Source organism: Electrophorus electricus, chromosome 1 (genome assembly GCF_013358815.1).
Source record: "Electrophorus electricus isolate fEleEle1 chromosome 1, fEleEle1.pri, whole genome shotgun sequence".
Lineage (NCBI taxonomy): Eukaryota > Metazoa > Chordata > Actinopteri > Gymnotiformes > Gymnotidae > Electrophorus > Electrophorus electricus.
Window position 1 is genome coordinate 28,399,482 of NC_049535.1, and position 24,766 is coordinate 28,424,247.

Consider the following 24,766-nt stretch of genomic DNA (forward strand, 5'->3'; position numbering starts at 1 on the left):
ATCATTCTCACTGTCCTCATTGTCTCATCAGATTTACAGGAAATTAGGTCACCAAATGGCAGCACATCATTCTTAGATGTTAAGAACTCATGACAGATCCATAACCTTACCCAGAACACAAGTTGCATGAAAAACAGAAGTGCTAAAGTTCTTAGCTTTTTAAAATCTTGTAACATATTGGAAAAATATAGAAAGTGTGCGCACATTGAACAATCATATGAACACTTACTTTGAGGCCATTCCATTCTGATGAATATAATGGACTAAATGCAGTTTGATTATTCTTTTTATCTGAGAAAACATAATGGCAGAGGGTTTTATGGAAACAAAGGCAGCTGGGATGACAGTTTCAAAACAACTCCAATTATTAAATCCATCATTAGTGAGCTTTCACTTCACCTCCAAGCTACTGACACTAAATTCTAATATTGTGTTTAGACTACAATTATCATTACACACCTTAAAAATGCCAGGATTCTAGGGAAAAAAAATCACTTCAAATCACATCATGTTTACAGTTTGTTTTTTTCAAATTCAGTGGGCTTACTACTTAATCTTACTACAATGGGATATAAGAAAGAGAGAATTTCTCATAAATAAAATATGCATGTCTTACATTTAAAGCAGCTTGCAGATGCTCTCATCCAGATCCATTTACATATTTATCTGTATGACAGTATATGTGCTCCCTTGGAAATTGAGCCCATGAACTTGGTGTTGCTCAAGGAGCACTGCAGGTGCATAGAAGTCTTACATGTATAAAAATGAGAAACTGCAGAGCTGGGTGGCCAAATAGGGGTTGGGAATTAAATCTCATTATCAGCATCTTGTCATTAATCTACACAATGACCTATAGCAGATGGGGATGAGAGAAAATTACAATGTGAGGAGAATGCTAACAGCCCTGCGGTGTGATGGAGCTTCTCCTTGGTAATTATTTTGTGTGGTTCGTGGGGAAGGATGAGTGTTGTGCCATCATTATTAAAGGAACTAGTCACAAGCCCTGGGTGGATTTCTGAGGGGGCGAGGTGGTTGCCTCAGAGGCCGTAACTGAGGGAATATCTTTCTGAGAGTAAACATTCTGAGTCAGATAGAGAGAGAGAGAGAGTGAGTGAGGGAAAAAGAAAGAGAGCTAGACAGTTAGTGAAAGAGCGAGCACAAGAAAAGGAAAGCCAGAGAGTAAATGAAAGAAAAAGAGGGAGAGAGTCAAGTAAAAGAAAGCAAAAAAGAGAATCAAAATTTCAAAGCTGCAGGTCAAATAAGTGCAGTATGACTGTTTATCCAGAATCAACTTCTCTTTAACTCCTTCCAGATTTCTGCTTTCTCAAATAACCTCCTTTATTTTGCACTCTGGTGCGCTTTCTGAAGTTGCAGAACTGAGTGCTGTGAACAGCTGATTCATGCATGTCCGACTGCGGTGTACAGCAGCACTGGAACACAGGTCTAGAATGCTAATGCTACCTGTGTGATCCTCAGCCAAAGCAAAGCCACAGCCAGGCTCACCCAGACTATTAGACTACTCTCATGCTGGCAGCTTCACTGTGGGCGTGTGTTGGACACACTGTGTGTGCATGTTGTACTCACTATGTGTGTGCATGTTGGAAACACTATGTGAGTGCATGTTGTACAATGCTCATTTATAGTGAGACAAAGTTGGAGGTATCTGGGTTTCTGCACATCTGTAATCTGATCTCATTGAAGTCACAATAATAGTTAAACTTGATCAAGAAACAACACACACAGTGGTTTACAGTTCCATATCTTTACTGAACAAATGGTTTAATTAATGTCACTGATGGAACTTCTAGGTGTAACGGCCCGAGTGCTGCAGGGCACAGAGCAGGATGCACAGACAGAGACAGACGTTTAATGACATACAACGATGGCACTCACACAACATGAATGAACATGAACACTCAGAACTAACGTGAACATTAACAACAGCAACATAAAAATGACCAACTATGATGCACACACCAACAGGGCTTTAAATACAGACACACAACATTAAACCGTGTGCAGGTGTGTGCTATCAAGGAGGGCGTGGTCACAAATAAGACAATGTGACTTCCACTGCACACGGTGGGCTGAACCACATGACCAGTGGAAAGGGGAGCGTTCCATGACGCAAGGGTTATGACTTCTTAAAAAGAAAGCAATTAGTTTCAGGTGTTTCCATTGAACTGAGGCAAAACGTTTACATGGACTGCTATATAAAAAATTTGTGTTGATTACCTGCTTAACTAAAATAATTCCAGTACAGTGTGGCATGACACAAATATTGTAGGGAACATCAGATGTCATTTGTGAAGTTCACAATGGTTTCGAATAAACTATTAAAGACTTGAACCTCCATCAGTCTACAGCTGGGTAGAGAATTTAAAAATCGGAAAACCATTGCTCCTTTCCGTATTGTGGCAATCGTACAGAAATCAGGGCCAGGGCCTGATGTAGAGTCCCCATTGTTTGCCAAAGACAAACTGCCTGGATACCCTACAGTATTACTGGAGCAATGTTCTGTGGGCAGATGAGAAAACATTTTTCTTTTTGGTATACAAGAATATATTTATTTCACAGTATTAGAAATCAAGAAACTCCACTAATCAAAGAACACCTACATTTCCAAGCAGTGAAGCATAGTAGAGGAAGTATGCAAGGCCTGGATTGTCTGGATATCCAGGATGACTTGTCGTCTACAGTGTAAATCTACAATAGAATTTCAGGATGTCTGTGATCTAAACCTCAGTAGTAACTGGGTTATGCAGTGTGGCACTTCATTATGAAATCTTGCAATGTGAGCTGATGCAAGATATCTGATAAATATACATGCAATGAAACAGTTTTGTGCAGATGAGAGTGCCAAAATACCTTCTCGTCACTGCACTGATTTCATCAGCTACAGAAAGCCTTTGGCTGAGGTTACTGCCAATAAAAGAGGTCGAACAAGTTACTAGGGTTTCATATATGTTTTCCATCATTTGCACTATACAGATTTAAAATGTGTGTTTGTTAAATAGTTCTATTTATATTTACAATTACAACATTGTAGAGATGCATAAAATTCCAAACCGACAACTGCAGATATGACATAGAATAGTTTTAACATGAAAATGTTGACAGGTTCATCAAGTATCCCCTATCCATTCTCAACCAGTTAGGTTTGATTATTTAATACAGAAATACTATTACTACTACTACTACTACTACTACTACTACTACTTCTACTACTACTACTAATAATAATAATAATATAAAACATAATTTTAGCATATGCAGACCTTTATTAGCATGCTAAAAAGCAATGTAAGTAGATGAAGTATGATCTGGAAGTAGAGTAGATGAAAGTAGAGTAGATGAAGTGTAAATCTTGTAACATTTTGGAAAAAATATAGAAAGTGTGAGCACATTGAACAATCATATGAACACTTATTTTGAGGCCATTCCATTCTGATGAATATAATGGACTAAATGGAGTGCGATTATTCTTTTTATCTGAGAAAATTGAAATACTATTATACTCTGTAGCTGTACCCACAGCTGAGGGTCATAGCCACTTAATGGTCCAATCACAAAAGCAAGGGAATCCAAGCAAGAAATGAATACTGAGTGACTGCTGTTATGACTCAAATAAGTCACAAGCTAAAGAGGAATATGACCATGATATGATTGGGTGAAGTAGAATGGCAGAGGGCTTTATGGAAACAAAGGCAGCTGGGATGACAGTTTTAAAACAACTCCAATTACTGAATCCATCTTTACTGAGCTTTCACTTCACCTTCAAGCCCCTGACACTAAATTCTAATATTGTGTTTAGACTACAATTACCATTAGAAGTAGATGAAAGTAGAGTAGATGGAGTGGTAGATGGAAGTAATGTAGTTGGAGTGTAATCTGGAAGTAATGCAGATAGAGTGTGATCTGGAAATAGTGTAGATGGAGTGTGTTCTGTTGCTGTACTGGCAGAGGCTCAGCCAGGATGAATGGGAATCAGTACTAGCAAACCAGGGGAGATGAGTCAGCATGGGACCATCCAAACCTCAGCCTGCTCCCAATGTACCAGACTGGCGCGTCAGGCCCAGATGCACACAGCCTGACTCAATGGGCCCTAATACTGAGAAGAATACCAGCCTACTCCAGTTAGAGAGGACGTATGAAAACATGGTCACAGCAAGGGCAAAAACAGAGCTTTCTTTCTTTGAATCCATTTTGAATGCACACACACACACACACACACACACACACACACACACACACACACACACACACACATTTGTATTACCATTTATTCGGGATTGACTTTAACCTGGCAAAAGGGTAATTTGGGCTATTTTTCCAACAAAATTTGCATTTTTGTGCTGAAACAAAAAAAAGCAAACAGCAAAAAAAACCAAAACATGTTTTGCTATCATCCTGGGACATTTGGTCCCTAAAAAGAACCAAATGCACACACACACACACACACACACACACAGTGCATTTGGACAAGGTAAAGAGACTTTGCTTAGATCAAGTTAAAAGCTGAACAAGGGAGCTTTACAAAAGTTCTGTATTCTTGTAAACCAAAGCATGGTGTGGTCTCCTGAGTGTGATGTGGGAACATGGTGTGGGAACCTGAGGCCTTGTAGACACACAACTGAATGTGTAGACACAGCTCCACACACAACCGCAAGCAATTAAGGACCACCAAATCATGGTTTGGGCAGGGGGGGTGGGCGGGGTTAAAGACATCTTGTACCATTCTTATATGTGGAATGTGGCTTACAGAGTGTGTTCTACCTGCACCGTGTAAGCCCCCATCCACCCCCTGTGGTCAGTGTCTGAGCCCAGGGCTGCTGTTGGCTGGATGTTAGGAGGCAGAACACTGTCAGCACTGCAACAGCACTGCAATGCCTGATGCCCAAAGACCAGCACAAATCCCACAACCATGCTAGTGCCATATAATTAGCACTGCTGTGGTGAAAATGGCCCAATTGATGAAGGGCAATGAACACATTAAACACTTTCTCTGATCATTATACATGGTAGTGAAGAGAGCCAGTGCAAGACCCAGGTGGTTTCAACAACCTCAGCCCTCAGCGCCTGGGCAGGGCTGATTCTGGCTTTGGTCCTGCAGCGCACAGACTCCTGAGCCAGTCCCACTGTATCTGGAGAAAAACAGAGCAATAAAGCAGCCAACAGCAAGTCATTACGCATTTACACCAGTCACGTTAAAGAACCATTGTTTGTGTAGGTCCCATTTCATTTACAGTTAATGTGTCTCTTTCTCTCTCTCACTCCATATACTCTTTTATTACAGTGAGAGAAAACAAGAAGGAGAAAATGCATCAATCGCGCAGCTTCTTTACTGATGGCACAATAGAAGCTATTCATAAAGTCAGTGAGTTATTCAGCGCAGTGGCTGTTTTAGATCAACTAGACACAGACAGAGATAGAGACAGCTCTGCCAAGAAGCTCAGCAACATGCTGTCAGCTGGAGTAAAACACACACACATTCTCTCTCTACCATACATGCATCAGCAGTTGCGTGTGTGTGCAACCATTTTCAGCAAATGAAAAAAATCCAAAGGTAATTGTACAGTCAGCAAAGGGAAATATGTTATTGAGCATACAGTTTGTTTTATTGTAAATGACTGATACATTGGACTTTGCACTGCAAGTCGCACGTCAAGATAGATATTCATATATATTTTACCTATTGGTTCATAGTCTTTTGCTTACCCCAGGGCTTTTAAAATTCACAATAGCAATGACTAAAAAAACCCCTCACTCTGACATTTCTCTAACACTGGATTTTTAAAGAGTACTAATACCTAACTGCCCAAACAGGGTAGCAGCCATTATGTATCTCGCTTAATCCATTAATATTTGTTTGGAGGAGGTCAAAACACTTTTTGTAAAAATAAGGAGGGGTAGGAAATAAAAAATGACAAAGGACACTGATGGGTCAGAGCAGTTGTGTGCCCGGCTGCTGGCCATCTGTCACTCAAACCCTGAGCTAAACAAAGTCGTCAATCTGAGGGGAACTCCGCTCTCTGGTGTATATACCTGCCTGATACCTAGGCAACAGGCCCTTGGGTCACTCGGGCTTCCAAAACAAACATTATGCCAACACGAAGAGGAACATACTTTCAAAATCCTTTAAAATCTGTCACTCCTCTCTCACTCCCCTTCTGTTTCTTGACATTCTCATACAGCGTGTGTGATCACCTTCTGTACAATTTTTTGCCAGCTTTATGTGGTTGAACCAGAGCAGGGAATGTGAAATTTCACTCACACCTACAAATATTCACATGTAGCATCTTACTTCTCAAGGGCCGCACGTGCATATACACACACAAACATGTTTCTGGGATCAGACAGATTAACTGCCAGAGTGCGTGTTTCATTGAGAAATGCATTTAAATTGCTGTAAATCTCCGCAAAACCAGCTGCTTTTACGATTTCAATTCTTATTTGGTATCTTATTTCTTCTTCCAAAAGACATCAATCTATTTCAAATGGTCTAGAGTCCATATATAAAAATATACATTTATACATGAATATTTGTGAATATAAAAGAGCAGGTGAGCAATGGAATATAAATAAAATGAAAGAGATTTCACATTATGAAAAATTGGGTAAAATATGAAAAGATTTGGTAAATATAACATTCATTCTACAAAAGTGCATCTGATCCAAATGAGGTCAAACCCTCAATGCCCCAAGCATAAGGCACAAACCCTTTTATACAACTGTAATTTCCAAGATGTTTTAACTGTCTTTCAGGAAGAAAACTTTTTATAAAAGCCTACTGTGCTTTTATAAACCAGTTTATAATCTGACAGGACAGATCATCTTCGCACTTCCCAGTTTGTAATCTGGCAGGACAGATAATCTTTATACTCCTTTCATGTTTTTTGTCTTTTCTGGAATGGCAGCTTTGAAAGCACCAGAATGGCACCCTCTACAGGGACAGAGGGCAAATTGCAATGCAGCTCTGAAAAGCAGTCATGGCTAACATAAAATGCACCTCTTTAAATGAGTCTGAGAACATTTCCGAGAATGCACGCTCAGAGGAAAATCGCAGGCGATTTACTATCCAACTTAAACACATCCTGTCATAAATTGCATTTCATCAAAGGAAAACTGCCTTTACATGTGACGTGGAAGGCATCTGTAGTGAGAGCAGTGCAGTACGGGTGCTGGGTGGGAGCTGGGCGGATGTTGAACGACTCTGGCTCCACCATCACCGAGCTGGGGAGGGAGACATCACTGCCTCCACTGACCTCAGAGGCTGCCTGTTCGCACATGTCATTGTATGCATCCTGACAAGACAGTAATCTTGCAGAGACAACTAATCCCAACAAGAAAACTAAAACATCAAAGACGGACCTAAAAAAACAACAACCAAAAAAAAAACAAACCCCTCAAAAATGTGGGCATGAGCATGGGCTCATGAAGCAATCTTCCCACCCTTGAACTACCCCGTGGTTAGGTGCCTAATGGCATCAGGGGGCCATTAGAAGACATCACAGACAACAAGGCATGCAGACTCAGGAAGCAACTCAAAGGTCACATAAAAAAGGTAAAAGGCAAACTGGAACAGAAATGACTCTTCCAACTAGGACAGGTTAAAGTTTAAAGATCAAGTTCAATGTTCAAGTTTAGCCTGAACATCCATGGAAAATGACATGTGGTCTGGGTGCCGCTTCATGGATCAAACTACTCTACCTGTGTGTTTGAGAGGTAAAGGTCTAGCAGCTCGGTTTCTGAAAGCACAGGTGGTGCGTTGTAAAGCAGAGTCCAGTACAAAGCAGGTCGACTGACCTAGAATTAGGCTGGTGCTTACTGAGGCCTTTCTTAGGAAGAAGTGTCTACTATGGCAGTGGTGTCCTGCAGTGCCCCCTGGTGTTATAGTGAATGCTGCAAGACTACCCTCTGTGGTCACATTCAAAATTAAATCTGAATCCTTGTGATTGGATAACAGCATGTCACGTGTCCAACCAAAGACGGAGTAATGTCTGCTATTCTTTTCATCCTGGTTTGTAATCATTGCACTTTGTCTTTGGACTGGGCAGCAGGCCATACAACAGTTATTTGATGTGGCTGTATGAAGCTCTGGTCTACAGGTGGAGCAAGTGCAGGGAGCTTCAGCAGAGGATCTGGGAGAAGGGGTGCCTGAGCAGCTCCTCTGCGCTGGGCCTGTGCTTGGCCTCCACGAAGATGTGTCGGATGAAGTCTCGTGTCTGCTCAGAGATAAATGAGGGCAGCACGGGGTTCGTGGGCTGCGTGGCTATTTTAAAGATGGCTGCCATGGCCTCATATTCTGCCCAGGGGGGCTTCTCCGTTAGCATCTCCACCACAGTACAACCGAGACTCCTTAACCATGAAAACACACACACACACAAAGAATTTCATACATTCATCATTCCAGCACTTTACCATAAAAAATCAATTTATCAAATTTTCAAGTAAAACTTCTCCTGTAAGGCAATCAGAAAGTCAAACAGACAGCTGCTGAGTCGTTTTTGTACGTCAGATGCACTGCTGCAGTACAGAGGCTGCACAGGGTTGTTTATGTGGAAACTTTCCCCTGCAGGGCTGTTGACAATTAAAGCATATTTTTGCTGGCTAGAGCTCCAAATCCTGATAGCAGCAGTGAGAACGCTCTGTGTATGTGAATTTGAGTGGATGTGTACATGTTAAGGAGGAAGCATATCTGTGTGTGAGTACTCTTACAGAGGATGAGAAAATACCGATATTTCAAGATTGGCTCAAGTTGTCTTTCCACACAATAACCTTTGGGGACTCTGAGAACTCGGAACATTCTGGACCACTGTTCAAGCCGACTAACTGGCTCTCAGCCAATCATATCCCGCACTTGATTGGACAAAGTCAAACCAATCAGGTTATGAAGGGAATCCCTTGACAGCAGGTACGCTCCTCCTACTTAAATAGTTTGTGTGTGCAAATATAGTCCTGTGATTATTTCTGTGTTCTTAAAATAGTCCTGTTCCCTCCTTTCTGTCTTTAAATAGATTTTCCCCCCTTAGGAGTCTTGATTTGGCTCAATAAATACATGACTTTTACCCTTTAAGAATGTTACTTTTTCACTCAAAATTCCTGCCCTTTCCATTCTTTTTCATACAGTTACACTGACTACTTCACTTGTCTATATAACTACTCTAGAAACATGTTATTACATCAGGGAATACTTCTAAGTCATTCACTCATTCACTTCATGCCTGATGGTCATTTTCATTACTTTCAGGCTAAGTGGAGTGTTGTCTCCCTCCAAAAAACATTCCACCATTTCCGTATGGGAGTCATGATTTTATGGGCATCAAACTCTTTTTCCTTACCCTTTATGGTGAGGTATTTTCAGAGAAACCCTTTTTTTCACAGTTCCCTTGACTCTTTTGAAAATCTAAGTCGATACTCTACTAAAAATGAGGGACATTAGTTTTATAGAATGCAGGCACTTCTATGCCATCTGACTGGTTGATCTGTTAATTGGTCTCATAGGATTTACCAGACATCGGCTTTGCGCCCATAGCCATCACCACTGATGACTTCGGGGCTCATCCAGTAGGGCGTGCCGGTTACAGAGCGCACACCCGTGCCGGACATACAGATGGTCTGCAGGCGCTTGCTGGCACCAAAGTCTCCCAGCTTCACGTTCCCCACAGAGTCCCGCAGGATGTTGGCACCTAGACACACCATGATGCACACGACACCAACACTGCTCAGAGCTGTTCCAACACTGACGGATTACGATATACAAATTAATGCACACCATTACCTTCCTTCACTGGCCCATTTATAGAGAGAATGAAATCGAGGTCATTGGTTACTCAGAACCTTTCTGTTAGTAAATAGTAAGGACAAGTGAGATATTGTATAAATTCTACATATTACACTTTCATATCTGTGATAAACTACAACAAGTCTTTATTAGCCTTTAAAGACTATCAGTAAACCTCCCCCAGCAAATGTAAGTGTCTGCATGGCTGGAGTCATACCTTTGATGTCCCTATGTACGATCATGTTGCTGTGTAGGTAGGACATGCCCTCCAGGATCTGCCTGGTATACTTCCGGGTCACGTTCTCTGTTAGGGCACCGTAGGCCTTCAGCTGGTCTTTGACCGAGCCCTGTCAAATGGGCATAAGGCCAGCAATGTCGTCACAAACATCAATTCAAAGACAGCTGAGTGCTGTAGGATGAACCGCAATGCAAACCACGATTGCACAGCCACCTAAGCAAACTCTTTTTGACAATGTGGGACGGAAATCATAACATATTTGCCTTCCCTAACATGACTATATATCTGAGTGAAACAGGCCACTTGGCTAGTGGTGGAATTTGAATTTATCCAGTAAGGATTTGTAGCTCACCTGGTAGAACAGGGAGAGCAAGCTGTGAATACCACCAAGGTCACTGGTTTGATTTCAAAGGAATTCTGTTCAGTACATATGCAGTACATACTGATAAATGTAAGTCACTCTGGATAAGAGTGGCTACCAAAGTCTTAAAATGTAGATTATATTCCAGCTCAACCTTTGTGATGTTATGTGTAGACACCCACCCCGGGCATGTACTCCATGAAGATAGTGAGGGTCTTCTCGCTGTGGTCTCGCAAGCAGCCGTAGTACTGCACTATACGCTCATGGTGCAGGTTCTTCAGGAGCTGGATCTCACACTCCAGAGTACTGACCTCCTGTGGGGCGGGGTCACAACTGCTATGAGTACAGATTAAGGGGAACAGCCCAAAGGGAGAGCAAGAGCTCAAACAACCAAACAGCCATAGGGATGAAAGGAAATAAAACTCAGAATAAAAGGCAAACACACAAAGGAGTTGTTAATATTGTGTGTAAGCAGACCAGTTGACTCCATTTCACATTTACCTGACACTTAGCCAACACAACTTACAATTACGATGAGCACAACTTGAGCAATAAGGGTCTAGCTGAGAGGCCCAACAGTGGCAACAGTAGGGCTTGAACCAGCAATCTTCCAATTGAAAGTCAAGTACCTTTGCGCTACCACTACCGTATCATATTTGCGTGCGTGTGCTGTCATATGTGGGAGTGTACACTGTTGAACCATGTAGCTAATCTCGTTAGCTAAAAGCTTAACTCAATTTGTTTCTGTGTCACCTGTATCTTGTCACAAAATAGAGGCTAAAGTTGCCCACACTCAAAGGAAATGAATGGCTGCCTGTCGCTTTGTTGCTTGACGGTTTGAACATTAGTGTTAGAATAACCCTTCTAGTGTTAGAATACCCTGACTCCTCGTCCCAACCCCCATTTACAAAAACACACACTGATACAGGAAGTGACAGTGTGTTTTTGCAGTTGCAGACAGGAAAAGATTTAAGAGTTTGGGGGAAAATGTGGGGAAGAAGATTGACAAAGGAGCACAAAGAAGAAGAATAAAAAGAAAAGAAAATGCAAGATGCTTTCAAGGCTAGGAGTTGCTAGGAACAGCTGTTTCAGATGAGCCTTGATAAATCTATATACTACCTTGCAACTGCTAAAAGGTTGTGGGTATAGATGTGAGTGTTGTGTGTGCACCCGCATGTGTGCAAGTTTTATTTTCAGAAAGACAGTAAAATGTCAGAAAAATTACCTTATTGGGCCTTTTTGCAGAGATTTTAAAAATTACTTTTAGGTTTATGACAAACAGATAACAGATCAGAATGAGTACTTGCATGTGTGGTGTATGTGTAGTGCGATACGTGTGTGTGTGTGTGTGTGTGTGTGTGTGTGTGTGTGTGTGTGTGTGTGCGCACAACACCTTGCTGGTCTCAGGGCTTGCTGGGTCGAACTGGACCTGTTTGGCGGCAAGCTCACGGCCCGTGTCCACATCGTAGCAGAGGTAGACCCTGCCGAACGCCCCCTGACCCAACAGTTTCCCCCTGCGCCATGTCACTGGAGCTGTGGGGGCTACACACACCAAACCACACGGACACAGATCGACGCACACACACACACACACTCAAACACATCAGCCATAAATGATAAACAATGACGTTCCACTGCTTACAGGCAGTAGAGCCCATGTGCAATATATACAAAATACCTCCCTCTAGTAAAGAACTAATATTGTTATCAGTATTATGAAGTGTTGTGAAAAAATTGCACAGGACCACAGGAGACAATACTTTTCCATTACAATGACAATTGTGTTCACCAATCACAAACCAGCATCAGCAACTTCAACCCCCAACACACGTGAACCAGGTAATCAAGGGCTTAAACACGTTATTTAAGCCCAGTCTCGGACTACATTGCAGTGCCAACAACGGATGGCCCTGGTAAATTATTTTCCCATAGAGGTGTGCAGCCGCAACCTGTGTGCTGGGACAGGTGTGTGTGCAAAGGTGGCAGGTGTCCAAAGCTCCCCAGGTCCCTGTACTGTTTTAGGGTTCCCTTACACTTGTGTGACACTGGGCGATCCTGGGAGCGGAGCCTGGACTGGGTGTCAACCAGCTGCCAGCTGCCAAGGCTCTCCTCACTGCCATTGAGAGATCGCCGAGACGGCACCAGCGTAAACAGGTTTCCCTGGGGACGCCGTATCCGTGGAAATGTACGCCGACCTGAGAATGCACGAGAGGAATCCATTGAGGAACAAATTCAGTTATAGGCTCTGGACTTTTTCTCTTTTTTGTGTGTGTATGTGTGTGTGTTTGTGGCTGGGTATACATGTGTGTGCGCAGGTGTATATGTATGTGCACGCACCCACTTGTATCTGCGTGGGGGTATGTGTGTGTCTTACCCTCACTGTGGTCTTTGTGATGCAGAGACACGTGGTATCTGCGTGGGTATGTGCCCCCTTTCCCCACCACCTTATCATACACGTGGTTCTCGCGGTCTGAAACGTGAGCACAGGGAAAGCAAAGAAGGCAGAGGACCTGTGTGAAATCCAGCTCTACACCTGACAGAGGAGCCGCTGGAACCAACAAGACATTCTCCTCACCAACCTGTGAAGTCCTGCCTGTTGTCAGGGTAACTCCTGGCACGGTGCATGCGGGCCTTCCTGAGGGAGGGGCTAAGGAGGGGAGAGAAACCAACAGGTAAAGCGATTGGTCAGCGTTCCATCTCCAGTGCTGCGTGTGAGAATGTAGCGCCACTCTGACCTGTCAGAGTTGCTGTCGAGAGATTGGCAGCTCCCAGCCATGGAGGTTTCAGCACTGCTCCACGGATCCAGGACCTGATACCAGAAGTCATTTCAGCCACTGTTTCATTTTCTGGGCATGTCTTTGAATTCATGAAGGTGAGTGTATGTGTGAGTGTGGGTGTGTGAGATTGTTTGAATGTGTGTGTATGTGTGTGTGTCTGTGTATTCATGCGCACTTACACACTGGTCATTGGTTTCTGGTATGAACTCCCCCTCACTGTTAATACTGGTGTAGGAGCCCTGGCGTGCAATTCGCTGCTGTCGCTCTGGAACATAGCCAGGAGGTGGAGAACTCCGCCCGGTGTTTTGAGAGCCTGAGAGGACAGCAGCTGGAGCAGAGGCAGGAGATGTGTTACCACTTGTAGCAGATATGAGTGGTCCACTGCATCATGAGGATGAGATGTAAGAATGACAGGTGTTCTCACCAGCTGAAAACTAGTGTGTGAGGTCTGAATAAGTAACAACAGATCTGAGTAGGAATGTTTAAAAAGGAAAGCTCCAAGCATTTTGTTGTGTAAAAACTGCATTAATATTGTTTGGATTTTATTGAAACATTTATTGGATGCCTGTTGTTTTGACTTGCAAGATCATGTAATCCTTTTTGAGAGTATGAGTTCTGCTTGTGGGAGCCATTTTGCCTATGAGTATTTAACCACAGTTCAGAAGAGCCTGTCTGAGAAACACTGATCCTGGCCAGCTGAAGTCTGATGTAATAAACTCATATTTCCTGTAAGAGCTGAAAGAGTGACTGTGTCAGTGTGAACACCGTCTCAGGGTTGGAGGACCAGAGATACTGCGAGGAGAGTTGAGCTATCGCAGGGCAGAGACGCTGAATCAGTAGACCAGACACAAACTGTAAACAAACGTTTGTTTCCTCCAGACACGGGAGTTCCAAGAGGTCCTGCCTCTCTCCAAGCCTCACATGCTGAAGCAGCTCCCCTGCCCCCACCCCACCCCCCCAACACACACACACACACACACACACACACACACACACACACACACACACACACACACACACACACACACACACACACAATCTCTAGAGCAGGCCACTGACATACCATGCTAATACTGTCTTAAAATCTGATTGGCTAGAAGCCAGCAGGCCATTGTGCAGCAGCTAGTGATGGTGAACAGGAAAAGGAAGCGAGCTCAGTGCTCATGGAGGAAGTTAGCGGAACAACAGAGAGAGGGGGAGAGAGACAAAGAGAGAGAGACATAGGGTGAAGGTAGGGGAGAGAGAGTGGCAGAGAGAAAGGAGAGACCAAGAGAAAGAAAAGGTAAGAAAGAGAAAACGAAGGAAAGAGAGGCAGAAGGATACATGGCTTAGGAGAATAAGGAATAGAAATGCAGGGCAGAATTAGGCAAGGTCCAGGCAATAGAAAGAGAAATTAGAAAGCCATGACACAATATCCGAGAGGTACGCAAGACCCGTCCAGTGTTTTCCTGTTCTCACTCGTTCCTCGATGCTCTTTTCTCTTTACAGATATTACAGGCTGAGCATACCATCACCAACAGTGGAAATAAACTGAACGTCTATGCTCACTAAACAGAATAAAAGTATGTGTTTCAACTTTTATTTGATCCTTTTATTATACTGTGCGTGCATGTGTGTGTGTGCCTGTGTGTATTGTGTTTGCTCACTGGTGGATGGGTGGCGGCCCCTGGGCTCGGAGGACTGGTAGGTTGTGCTCACGTCCCCAGTAGACTGGGAGGCTTTGATTCGGACCTGCTTACAGCCAGAATGATGGGGTGAGGAGGAGACCTGAAGGCAGAACACACATGCACACAAACACACACACCCATGCATACATGTACATGTCTAACACTGGATTTGATGTATTTATGTATGTGTGTGTGTGTGTGTGTGTGTGTGTGTGTGTGTGTGTGTGTGTTATTTACATTACTGTGCTCCTGTGTAAGCAGCAGGATCTTGATGCTCTTCATATTGGAGCTGCGATCCAGGAGATCAACAGCCTTGTCCAAGTCGTCCTGACTATGCAGGGGGATGGACATCTACACAATCCCATAATACACAGACATACATATAAATGCATACACACACACACACACACACACACACACATACATACACACACACACACACACACACACACACAAACAATTAGCTCCTTGTCTCTTAAAGACAATAGTTCACTGAGTCAAACCCAAAGCAAGTAGAAACTCACTGCTGTGACTAATATTAAAGCCGTTATTACTCAACTCGCAGTCTTCTCAAAACATGATTTCATAACAAATACTTGATTCAAGTTTGAGCAATATTTTCAGATAATATTTTGCAGAATAATATTTCTGCAAGTCAGGGGTTCCCAACTCCAGTCCAGATGCCACTATGCCGCAGAGTTTAGTTTCAACCCTAATCTAATAAATGTAGTTCCAACTCTAATCTACACCCATGACCCAGTTAATCTAGGCATTCTGCAGCATCTGGAGACCAGCAGCAGGTGTGTTGGAACTGAACTGCAGTGTGCAGTAGATCTCCAGGACTGGAGCTGCTCTCCTCAGCTGCATGTGATTAAATAACAAGTGAAGCAGATGCATCACTAAAGCCAAAACCTGAAGACTGACATATATCTAAAGTCTAAACTATAGACTTCCAGAAAGGCTTAAAATTCATCATACAAAGATGCTATCTCATGGATTAAGCACCAAATTAGTCAACAGAGATCAATTTTCATATATATGTGTGTGTGTGTGTGTGTGTGAGAGAAGGTGTGTAGATGTGTGTGTATATCAGTACCTCATTATTCATATAGTGCAGGTCTAGCTGTTGGCCAAAGACAGTCTTGACCTTTTGTTGGACTTCCTCAAACTGCACTGGTCGACCAAACATCAGTATCCTACACACACACACACACACACACACACACACACACACACACACACAGATTCCTGAAAGCACACCTAGTGTTTATGTGGTTTCTTTTTTTGTGGTTTCTCCTGGCAGCTACAGGCTTACCACAGACTTTTCCCTTTCCACTCAAATACCATACTGAGACCTGAGCTAGGGAATGTGTGCGTGTCTGTGCGTGAGTGTGTTTACCGCAATAGTTTAGCTGTTTAGCTCGTGTGTCAGTTTATGCATATTTCCCTGTCTTTCTCAGCAAACTGTATATAAATTACATGAGAGTCACTGTCTCTTTGTTTGTGTATGTAGTTTGTGTGTGTGTGTGTGTGTGTGTGTGTGTGTGTGTGTATGATTGTAGATGCATGCTGTTCTCTTTATTATTTTGACAGTTATTTTGTATATGGGATATGGATTTCATATTATCTGTCATTACAAAACTCTCTCTCACACACACACACACACACACACACACACACACAATCACACACATACACACACATACATAACTCACCTCCTCTCACCGCAGAACTCAAATTTGATTCTGACATCATCCTGATCAGGAGAAAGGCAGACAGTCACCATAGGCTTGCAGAGAGGGCACAAAGGTCATCACTGAACCAATAGTAGGCTACTACTATATCCCTGTATGGGTGTGTGTGTTATGTGTTGTGTGTGTGTGTGTGTGTGTGTGTGTTATGTGTTTGTGTGTGTGTGTGTGTGTGTGTGTGTGTGTGTGTGTGTGTGTGTGTGTGTGTGTGTGTGTGCGCGCAACCTGTCTGTTGGCTGTACTGGTGGCAATAACAGGCTTGGCTTTGGCAGCGTCATAAGGTGTCATGGGCTGGCGCCTGGTCATCTGCAGAGCCACCAGATCCTTCATTATGGAATGGAGAGCCTGCCTCTCATCTGGGGGTTAGAGAGAAGTTGCATTTAAAAAGCCCTTGAACAATATTAACTATGATATCTATGAAGGGGGAGTGAGGGGGAGTGTGAGATGGTGTGAGAGGGAGTGTGAGAGAGGGGTAGAGAGAGAGAAGGAGAGAGCACAAGTGAAAGGGAGTGAGAGTGACAGACAGGGAAACTGTTAATAACAATGCAAAGCAGTTTACAATTCAACATGGAACAGTTTGATCTGTGTCACCTGAACAGAACATCTTTGACTGTGTGCTGTGTTCATGAGAGCGGGAATTAATCAGAACTGCTGGAACACTGAAGGTGCAAAGCAGTCTTTTTAAAACCCTGTCTAAATAAGCATGATCACCATCTTTCCCACACAATCTCTCAGACACACACAGATGGTGAGCATTGAGCCAGTGTAACAGAGCCTGTGAGTGTGAGATGCTCTAGTCGTGTTTTGGCCATTTCTCGATTCTCATGTTTGAAGTGGGAGCATGAGCAGCTTTGGCTTTGCTCACACACAGAGGGAAAATATTCCCACTGTGTAACTTGGACAGACATCACACACCACTGGGGAGAGAGAAGGACAGAGAGAGAGAGAGAGAGAGAGAGAGAGAGAGAGAGAGAGAGAGAGAGAGAGAGAGAGAGAGAGAGGGGAAGCAAGCAAGCAAGAAAGCGGGAGAGGAAGAAACAGCTCCTACCCAGGGCAAACCTGCAGCTTGGCACAGCACACACTATAAAGCCAACATGACTGAATGTGTCAGTAATCCCTCTCTCTGTGTGCTGCCAGGATCTTTTTACCGGTTGGTTTATTCCACTGTTTCACTCTCTTTCCCATGATTCCTTAAGCAGAAGTAGTATGCTGGGAGAGGTCAGGTCACATAACTGGCCTGAATATAATTTAACCTATAGCTGATCATTAACCATCTCCTTTAATTCAAGTATGTAATGACAGCTAAGGGAACTTACTCATTGCTGCAAGATGTGTGTGTCCTTTTCTGTGTTCAGATTTGGAATCTTCACACACTTGGCCTTCTGGCACCACCCATTAATATCCTGGAAAAGTGATGTCAACATTAAATCATCATCATCATCATCATCATCATTTAGCCCTCATCTAAATAATCCTAATAATTAAGACCACACAATAAACACAACTCAGTGATTGTACTATGGGCCTATCAGCCTTGCAACTCTTAACAAACTAAGCCATCATCATCATAATCATCTCAATGTTCATTACCATCACTATTGTACTAAAGAACCAGTGGTGTTTACTTGAGAGTAATTACTAGGCAAGTGTTAGACTGTTCCTGGAGCAGTATGTCCTCCTTTTTGGATTGCTACAATAATGCATTGTAATTAGGCCATGCTGGAGCCTACATTTTGACACAGTTCCCTCCATCCTTCGCTTTGTATGACAGTGCAGAGCAGGTCGAGCCTGGTAGGGAACACAGTTAATGATACCAAGACTGTGCTGTGAAATGTTAACAAAATTTGGTAATCCTTCCATCCAAGTCTTGTGGCTAATCAAACGTCCAGAAGCTTGGAAAAAACAGGAATACAAATCTGTGTGCCATGTGTCATAAGACCACAGTGAATGCGCTTGGCATATGTGCATGTGCAAGACTGGAACATCTCATCTGCAAAAGAGCTGAACCCTTAGCTCAGCTGGCACAGAGGAGCCTGGTACCACTTGAGCAGCAGGGCACAGATATTTGGTAAATATATGGTGTTTGTAAAGCAGACCATCAGGTTTCAATTCCTGAGCCCTCCGCAGCTAAGAAACCCTCCTCCAGTCAAGTCATAATTCCCCCAGAAATGGTTAGATGGTAGTATTTTCATGTTTTATAAAAATAAAACCTCCATCATAAAATATAATAAATGTACATGCCAATTTATGAAAAAACAAAGACCCAATCAATATGCTATTATAGTTTCCTGATTTTTGAATGGGTCGTTTGCCTATCAATCACACAAAGCTTTTGCAGAGAGCTCTGAGTAGGTGACAGCTCTATCTTGTTTACGTGCTGACCTAACTAGTCTAAGATGCAAGAGAGCACCAGTGCTAATGGCATTACCTGCCTCAGATTTTGGGTTTGGGTAGTCATAAACCCATGAAACGCCCCATCACTCCCTCCAGAGCCCAGAGATGACAGGGAGTCCCTCCTAATAACATCTTTAGCCTCAAACCCATGTGCTCCAGTATTAAGGCCAAATTATTTCCATCTATACATCCTGGCACTTCTGTAAGTCCCTCCACCTAAGAGTGTCTGACAATGCAAAATGGAAATGTGAACTCGAAACTGGATCCTACATGTAATGCATCAGCTATCTATGTCTGCCAGCGATTCAAGAGCAAAACTAGAACGATTAACCATAAGAATGGGGTGAAATATTTGTGCATGCGGTTTCATCTGCAGTCAAGCAGAACAAGTTTACCCAGGCTAAGAGCACTAAACCCTTCAGTCAAGGTAGAACTCCAGGCTAATTATTGCACAACTATTATAAATGATTCAATAACTACTAAGAAATAACATGAAAGGTATGTAATTATGGGAGGAAGGAATGGAGGTCTGGAGCCACCCACACTGGAATATGTTTGTGTGTGGTTTTATCTGCTGTCAGGTAAAACAGGTTGATCTAGGAGCATAGCTAACTGCACCAAACATTATTTATTAAATTATTCTCTGCCAGATAATAGCCATAAACCCTCTGCCAGGCAAAAGCTGACATTTCACTAAAGCACTGAACCATTAGCATCACCTACACTATCAGAGGCCAGTGTCTTCCGCTTGACCCATAATTATCCTTAAACTACTGAGGCTTTCCAAAAACCACGAGGGCAACATGAGCATATGCCACCCATGTGGACCAGCCCAATCCACATGCCTAGCAAAACAGACTTGCGGTACTTCTGACAACTGGAGAATTAACTGAAGTACAGAACACATATGGCTATTCAGAAATAGCCACACACACAAAACCCCTCTCCCATAACCCCACATACACACAAGCCCCTCCCTTACACACACAGCCTCTGAATTTAATCTTCCCTGTGATGGTGTTAACTATGACTGTTCTTTGCCCTTGTGAATAAAAATACAGGACAGAAGCTGCTGCTGACGTGAAGTAATGTGCCAGCGCTGTTGTAAAAGGCTCGTCCTCTCCACCTGGTGGTACTTTCTCAAATCCCATGCCTGACCCTGTATGCCATATGCTGGCAAAACATCTATTTTTCACGTCACTGCCACTCAGAAGGAACTGTTCAGGGTTGTTGCCCAGTGTTGGTGTGTAGTGTACCGCATGAAATTACTTTTGCCATTTTGCTATTTTGAGAAAAGAGAAAAAACTGACACTGCAAAATTAATTCATATATTTGAGTTTGTTATTTTAGTTTAGGTTGCTTGATAATTAGTCACTAACCATGTTTGTTTTAATCAAAATCTGCTGTTTCTTATATAAAGCTGAAAATGTATAATCAAGTACATCAGATCAGTTTCTCTTCCAATCAGTTTCTCTTGCAACAAAATAGCACCAAACTTTGTCAGGGTTCTGACCAGTCTAACCGCCTTGTGCCTTACTTTCTCTTTTGGTCACTTTGACCCCTCCATCTCACACTCCTGCACTCTTCATCTCAATTCCCTTCATGGAAAAATGTGAGGAAGGTGGCCGTCAGAGTGGGCAGACTGCGGGCTTGGACCCTGCAGTAGTTAAGTTTTGCTTGCATCACTTTAGAGTGCTGCTTGTTGGAATCTCAGTCATTTCTCCCTGTTTTGCCCTCCCTGTTGGCCCTGACGGTGTCTAGCTCAGGAATTTCCACTCGAGCTGCTTTCCCCAGCTGCTGCCGTGGCTGTGGAGCTCAGGCCTGCCACATGCAGCAGGGTTTACAGTCCAGTCATAGGCTGGGAAGTACAGCGCACAACTCTGATTGGAGTTTCCATGGCAACTGGAGGAGATTGACTCAAAGGGTTCAGTCAAGTGATCAGTTAGTTGCCTGGTTCAAATCAACACACATCAGAAGCAAAGGCAAGTTTTTCTTAATTTTATTTTAGATACAGGTGTCTCCAAGGTAGAGAGCATATTATGCAGAAAACTGTGCTGGCCTGCGAGCCACACCCTACAGACTAGACCTACGGACTCAAATTCTGCCAAGTGAGAAAATGGGAACAGACATTGGTGGGGAAAAAAAACTCCACAATCATAGCAAATAGTGACAGGTCTGCAGTAATGTGTTTGGAATAAATGCAAGAAATCAGAACATCTCTCTCATTTATAGTGATTTTTTTCCTTAGATTTCAGCTCATGCTACAGTGTTAATGCCAGTCTCAAATGGTAGCCACTATTATGGGTTTGTCTCCTAACTGACCTGCCCCATGGCCCGACTGGTCCACCTCAACAAAAATGGGCAGAAAGCTGACTTATAATTACCCAAGACTGAATGCATGCAGGGGAAATAATACGTTGTGAGATTCACAATGGCTTTAGGCAGCTTTCCCCTGCAGCACACTGAAAAGATGAGTCTGCTTGTGTGAGGTCCAGCTGTAATACTTTGCAAGCCCAGAGGTCTTGTTAAGAGACTGTACCATAAACACTTCTGTTGACACTGGACATTGAGTGATTAGCACTGTCCCAACGCAACAAGGTTGACAGACCAATGGAATTAAGCCGGACTTGGGCTGTGCTCAAAATATCCACATACAGGCATGTAATGCAGGATAAATGAGTATTTACACATAGCCATCAATACACTTATTCCTGTAGCAACAGTTATTTAATGTATCCTGCACTTAGAAAAACATTTCTGTCACTATGTAACCTTTATTACATGCTAAATATATATTGCATAAATATGGGCATATTAAATTTAAGATCTTATTTATTTTCAGTAATGAATTCATTCTTCATGTTGCATTATATTGCAATTATAATTCATTAATAGAAATGTTTAAATATGAAGGACTCAGATACCTCAAAGGCAATCAACTGTCTGCTAGTATTTGAGGAACATGCAGAGTTGAGATCCTCAGCACACCTACAAGGCCTGGATGATTTCTGTCTGAGCTGGGATACCTTAGCAACAGGGCAGGCATCTTGCTACTCTGTTCAGGTTTGGTATTTAGAGTCAGTACTGGCTGTAAAGCAGTGGTATTTTGCTTTTACCTGATAGTGATCACACTGCTGAGATGTTTCTAAACCTGATACTGGTGATATAACCAACCTGTGTGTGCCATCTTTGTGCTGCTCCTGAACATGAGATATTTAGTCTCAGATAACAAATTTATAAGGAGATAATATGATGGTTCTGTCTTAAAATAATTTCATTATAATCAGTTGCAACTGATGAACAGATGAGTATGAACTATTTCACCAATAAGGAACAGGTAGGTCTGAACAAATTATTGAAGAATGGGTGGGTGTGAACAAATTTATCAGTGAGGATCTATAAGTGAAAGCATGCAGCCATCATAACACCCTGAGGTCACTACACATGTATTTAACAATTCTATAAAAAGATCCGTTTTGATATAAACTTCACACCCGAGTGACAACATTGACCGGCAAAGCAGGCTTTGCTCGGAGCCAGACAAGCGTAACTACCTAAGGAAAAGTATTCTGACGTCGACGTTTCGGTTAACTCTCACCTGAAGTGGCCGTGTCGTATTGGTGACCTCGCGCGCGCAGGCAAGAGTATTTCTCGCTCAATCTCCGGCCCTTTGTCTCCAACTTCGAATAAGGGAGAAATACCAGCGCTAATTCAATGCGTTGACTCAATAATGCTGTCCAGTGTCCACAGAAATCCAGCCTACCCGTTCCCGGAGCAAAGTGGACAAACCGATGCAGCGCGTGCCATTGCTATAACATTCCCAGGTGCACGGGACCCTCTAGGTGTCCAATGTCGCCCATGGGCTTACCCGCCACCAAAAATATTTATTCCAACACGCAGAAAAAGTAAGCAAAGTGTCGCCGTGTCGCTAGCGTAAACAAGTTTTTGACCCGTGGGAAATTAAAGTTTTTTGAAATACATACGGGGTGACATTTCATGATGCGACAAAAAAAGTATTTCCAACCAAATGCACTTTGTCCAATACTTTCTCGAAAACGGGAAGCCGCCGTCGCCTTTTCATTGTTGCTTTGAGCAGACAGTCCAACTGCAACATGGAATGCAAAAAAATAAACCTTACTTTCGTATACAGTGTTGCTTAGTTAATATTAAGAATCAGCAGTGAAAAAAAGTAGCTTTAGCCTGACGCTAAAACAAAAGGTGCAGCAGCAATCGCGTTGCTTTTATAAAATCCATTAGAAACTGTACAGCGGGGAAACGGACGAAAGCGATTTCCGTGATTTTGATGGCTTCTTTTCCTGCTAGGTTTGCAGATTTTTCCTCCGTCGGTGTGCGCCAGTTCACTGAACGAGAGTATTGTCTTCTTTATATCCGCGAAACAGTAAAGAAGTGTCCTCTTCTGTTCATTAATCGCTCGCTTTCTCGTAATAACTTATAAGACCGTGAATATGCACAGGTCACGTCACGAAGCTCAAGCACAGTAATGCGTTGCAAAAAAATGGTAATAAATGTTCGTATGAAGATGTCGAATAACCTCCGACAAGTTCACCGCGCTTAAATCCAGTAACGTTACCTACGCATCTGCATCGCTTTCAGAATTTTGGACCAAACAAACGGTCTACTATTCACTATCCAACAACTATTTCAACTTCGAGAACCAAATGCCCTTTTCCGTTGCTATTTGCTAGTTACTTGACTTAACGAAAATCGAAAACATATGAAACGCGCTTTTCCAGTCCCGCAAACTGTTTAACGTACAAAACGTAAAAAGCTCGATATTTTATGTACATGAATTACGGGTTATGTTCATGGGAAATACCAAAGCATCGAAGTAGTCTTAACGCAACCAATTTCCTGACAGAAAAAAAAAAGACTATTCGTCACCGGAACCCCAATGTTTGCTTCTTTCACATCGAGAGAAAAGTTTGTGATCTTGCTGCATGTGAGGAGATCAAGTTGGCCTGTTTGTGGTGCACGTGCACAAACGGAAAGGCGCACTATCGACTATAATCATTTCGCGTGAATGACAACTAATCCGAAGTCGTGAATACATCGACTCTAAGCACGCTCGGGGGCGCGCTGTTCTTCTTGGTTTAACGTCGGGTGACGCACACGGCATCACTACCGCGTGCGAGGTCAAGCTCACGGGGAATTTATTTTTTTAACTCGTACACATGCACTGATGACGTACTCCCCAGAAATTAGTAAAGATGCCGTCATATATTTAATTGATTGCTATTTATTAATATAATTTTAAAAGTACAGTAATAACATTTACAAAATATTGCATTTGGGCAGCTTTTAGGTTTCATCCTTTTCAAGGCTGTCATAGTATACATTTTATAGTTTTACGAAAGGAAAGCGGTAGATTAAGCTTTGTTTTATTTTAGTGACAATTCATTAAAAACCATCTACTATTCGAAAGCGGAAACGCATAATTGGTATTCCTATTCCGTTTACTTAGATCTCATCAAAATACTTTAGCGTCTTAACCAAGACATCAACCGTGGGCCTGTGTGTGTTTAATTAATCGTAAACACAAACTTTTCCAGTATGTCAAGTGGACAGTACAAGACTTTAAAAATCTCAGCCTCGCTATACTGCTCGGTGCTCACACTACACATTTAGCTATCGCTATTGACATGTTTTCTCGACGTAGAGGTGGGCATGCTACAAAAGCGATCGCATACAAACATTACACTGATCTTTACACGCGAGAACTGTAGATCACGTGGTATACATATCACGTCAATATGGACCCTGAGCAACTTGCTGT

The 24,766-nt window shown here is 42.8% G+C and overlaps 1 protein-coding gene across 1 annotated transcript; it reads right to left on the minus strand.

The window, feature by feature from the left end:
* Positions 1-5,592: 5,592 nt before the first annotated feature.
* On the minus strand, positions 5,593-24,063 carry map3k3 (mitogen-activated protein kinase kinase kinase 3). Its single transcript, XM_027014625.2, has 17 exons — positions 22,571-24,063; positions 17,895-17,981; positions 16,804-16,934; positions 16,543-16,583; positions 15,924-16,023; positions 15,065-15,178; positions 14,807-14,927; positions 13,340-13,488; positions 13,119-13,192; positions 12,963-13,030; positions 12,758-12,853; positions 12,417-12,578; positions 11,777-11,925; positions 10,566-10,697; positions 10,002-10,131; positions 9,512-9,689; positions 5,593-8,358 (listed from the first exon to the last, which is right to left on the minus strand). Exons 2-17 carry the CDS (start codon positions 17,896-17,898, stop codon positions 8,130-8,132), a joined length of 1,878 nt encoding a protein of 625 aa, XP_026870426.1. The 5' UTR covers positions 17,899-17,981; positions 22,571-24,063; the 3' UTR covers positions 5,593-8,129.
* Positions 24,064-24,766: the final 703 nt, after the last annotated feature.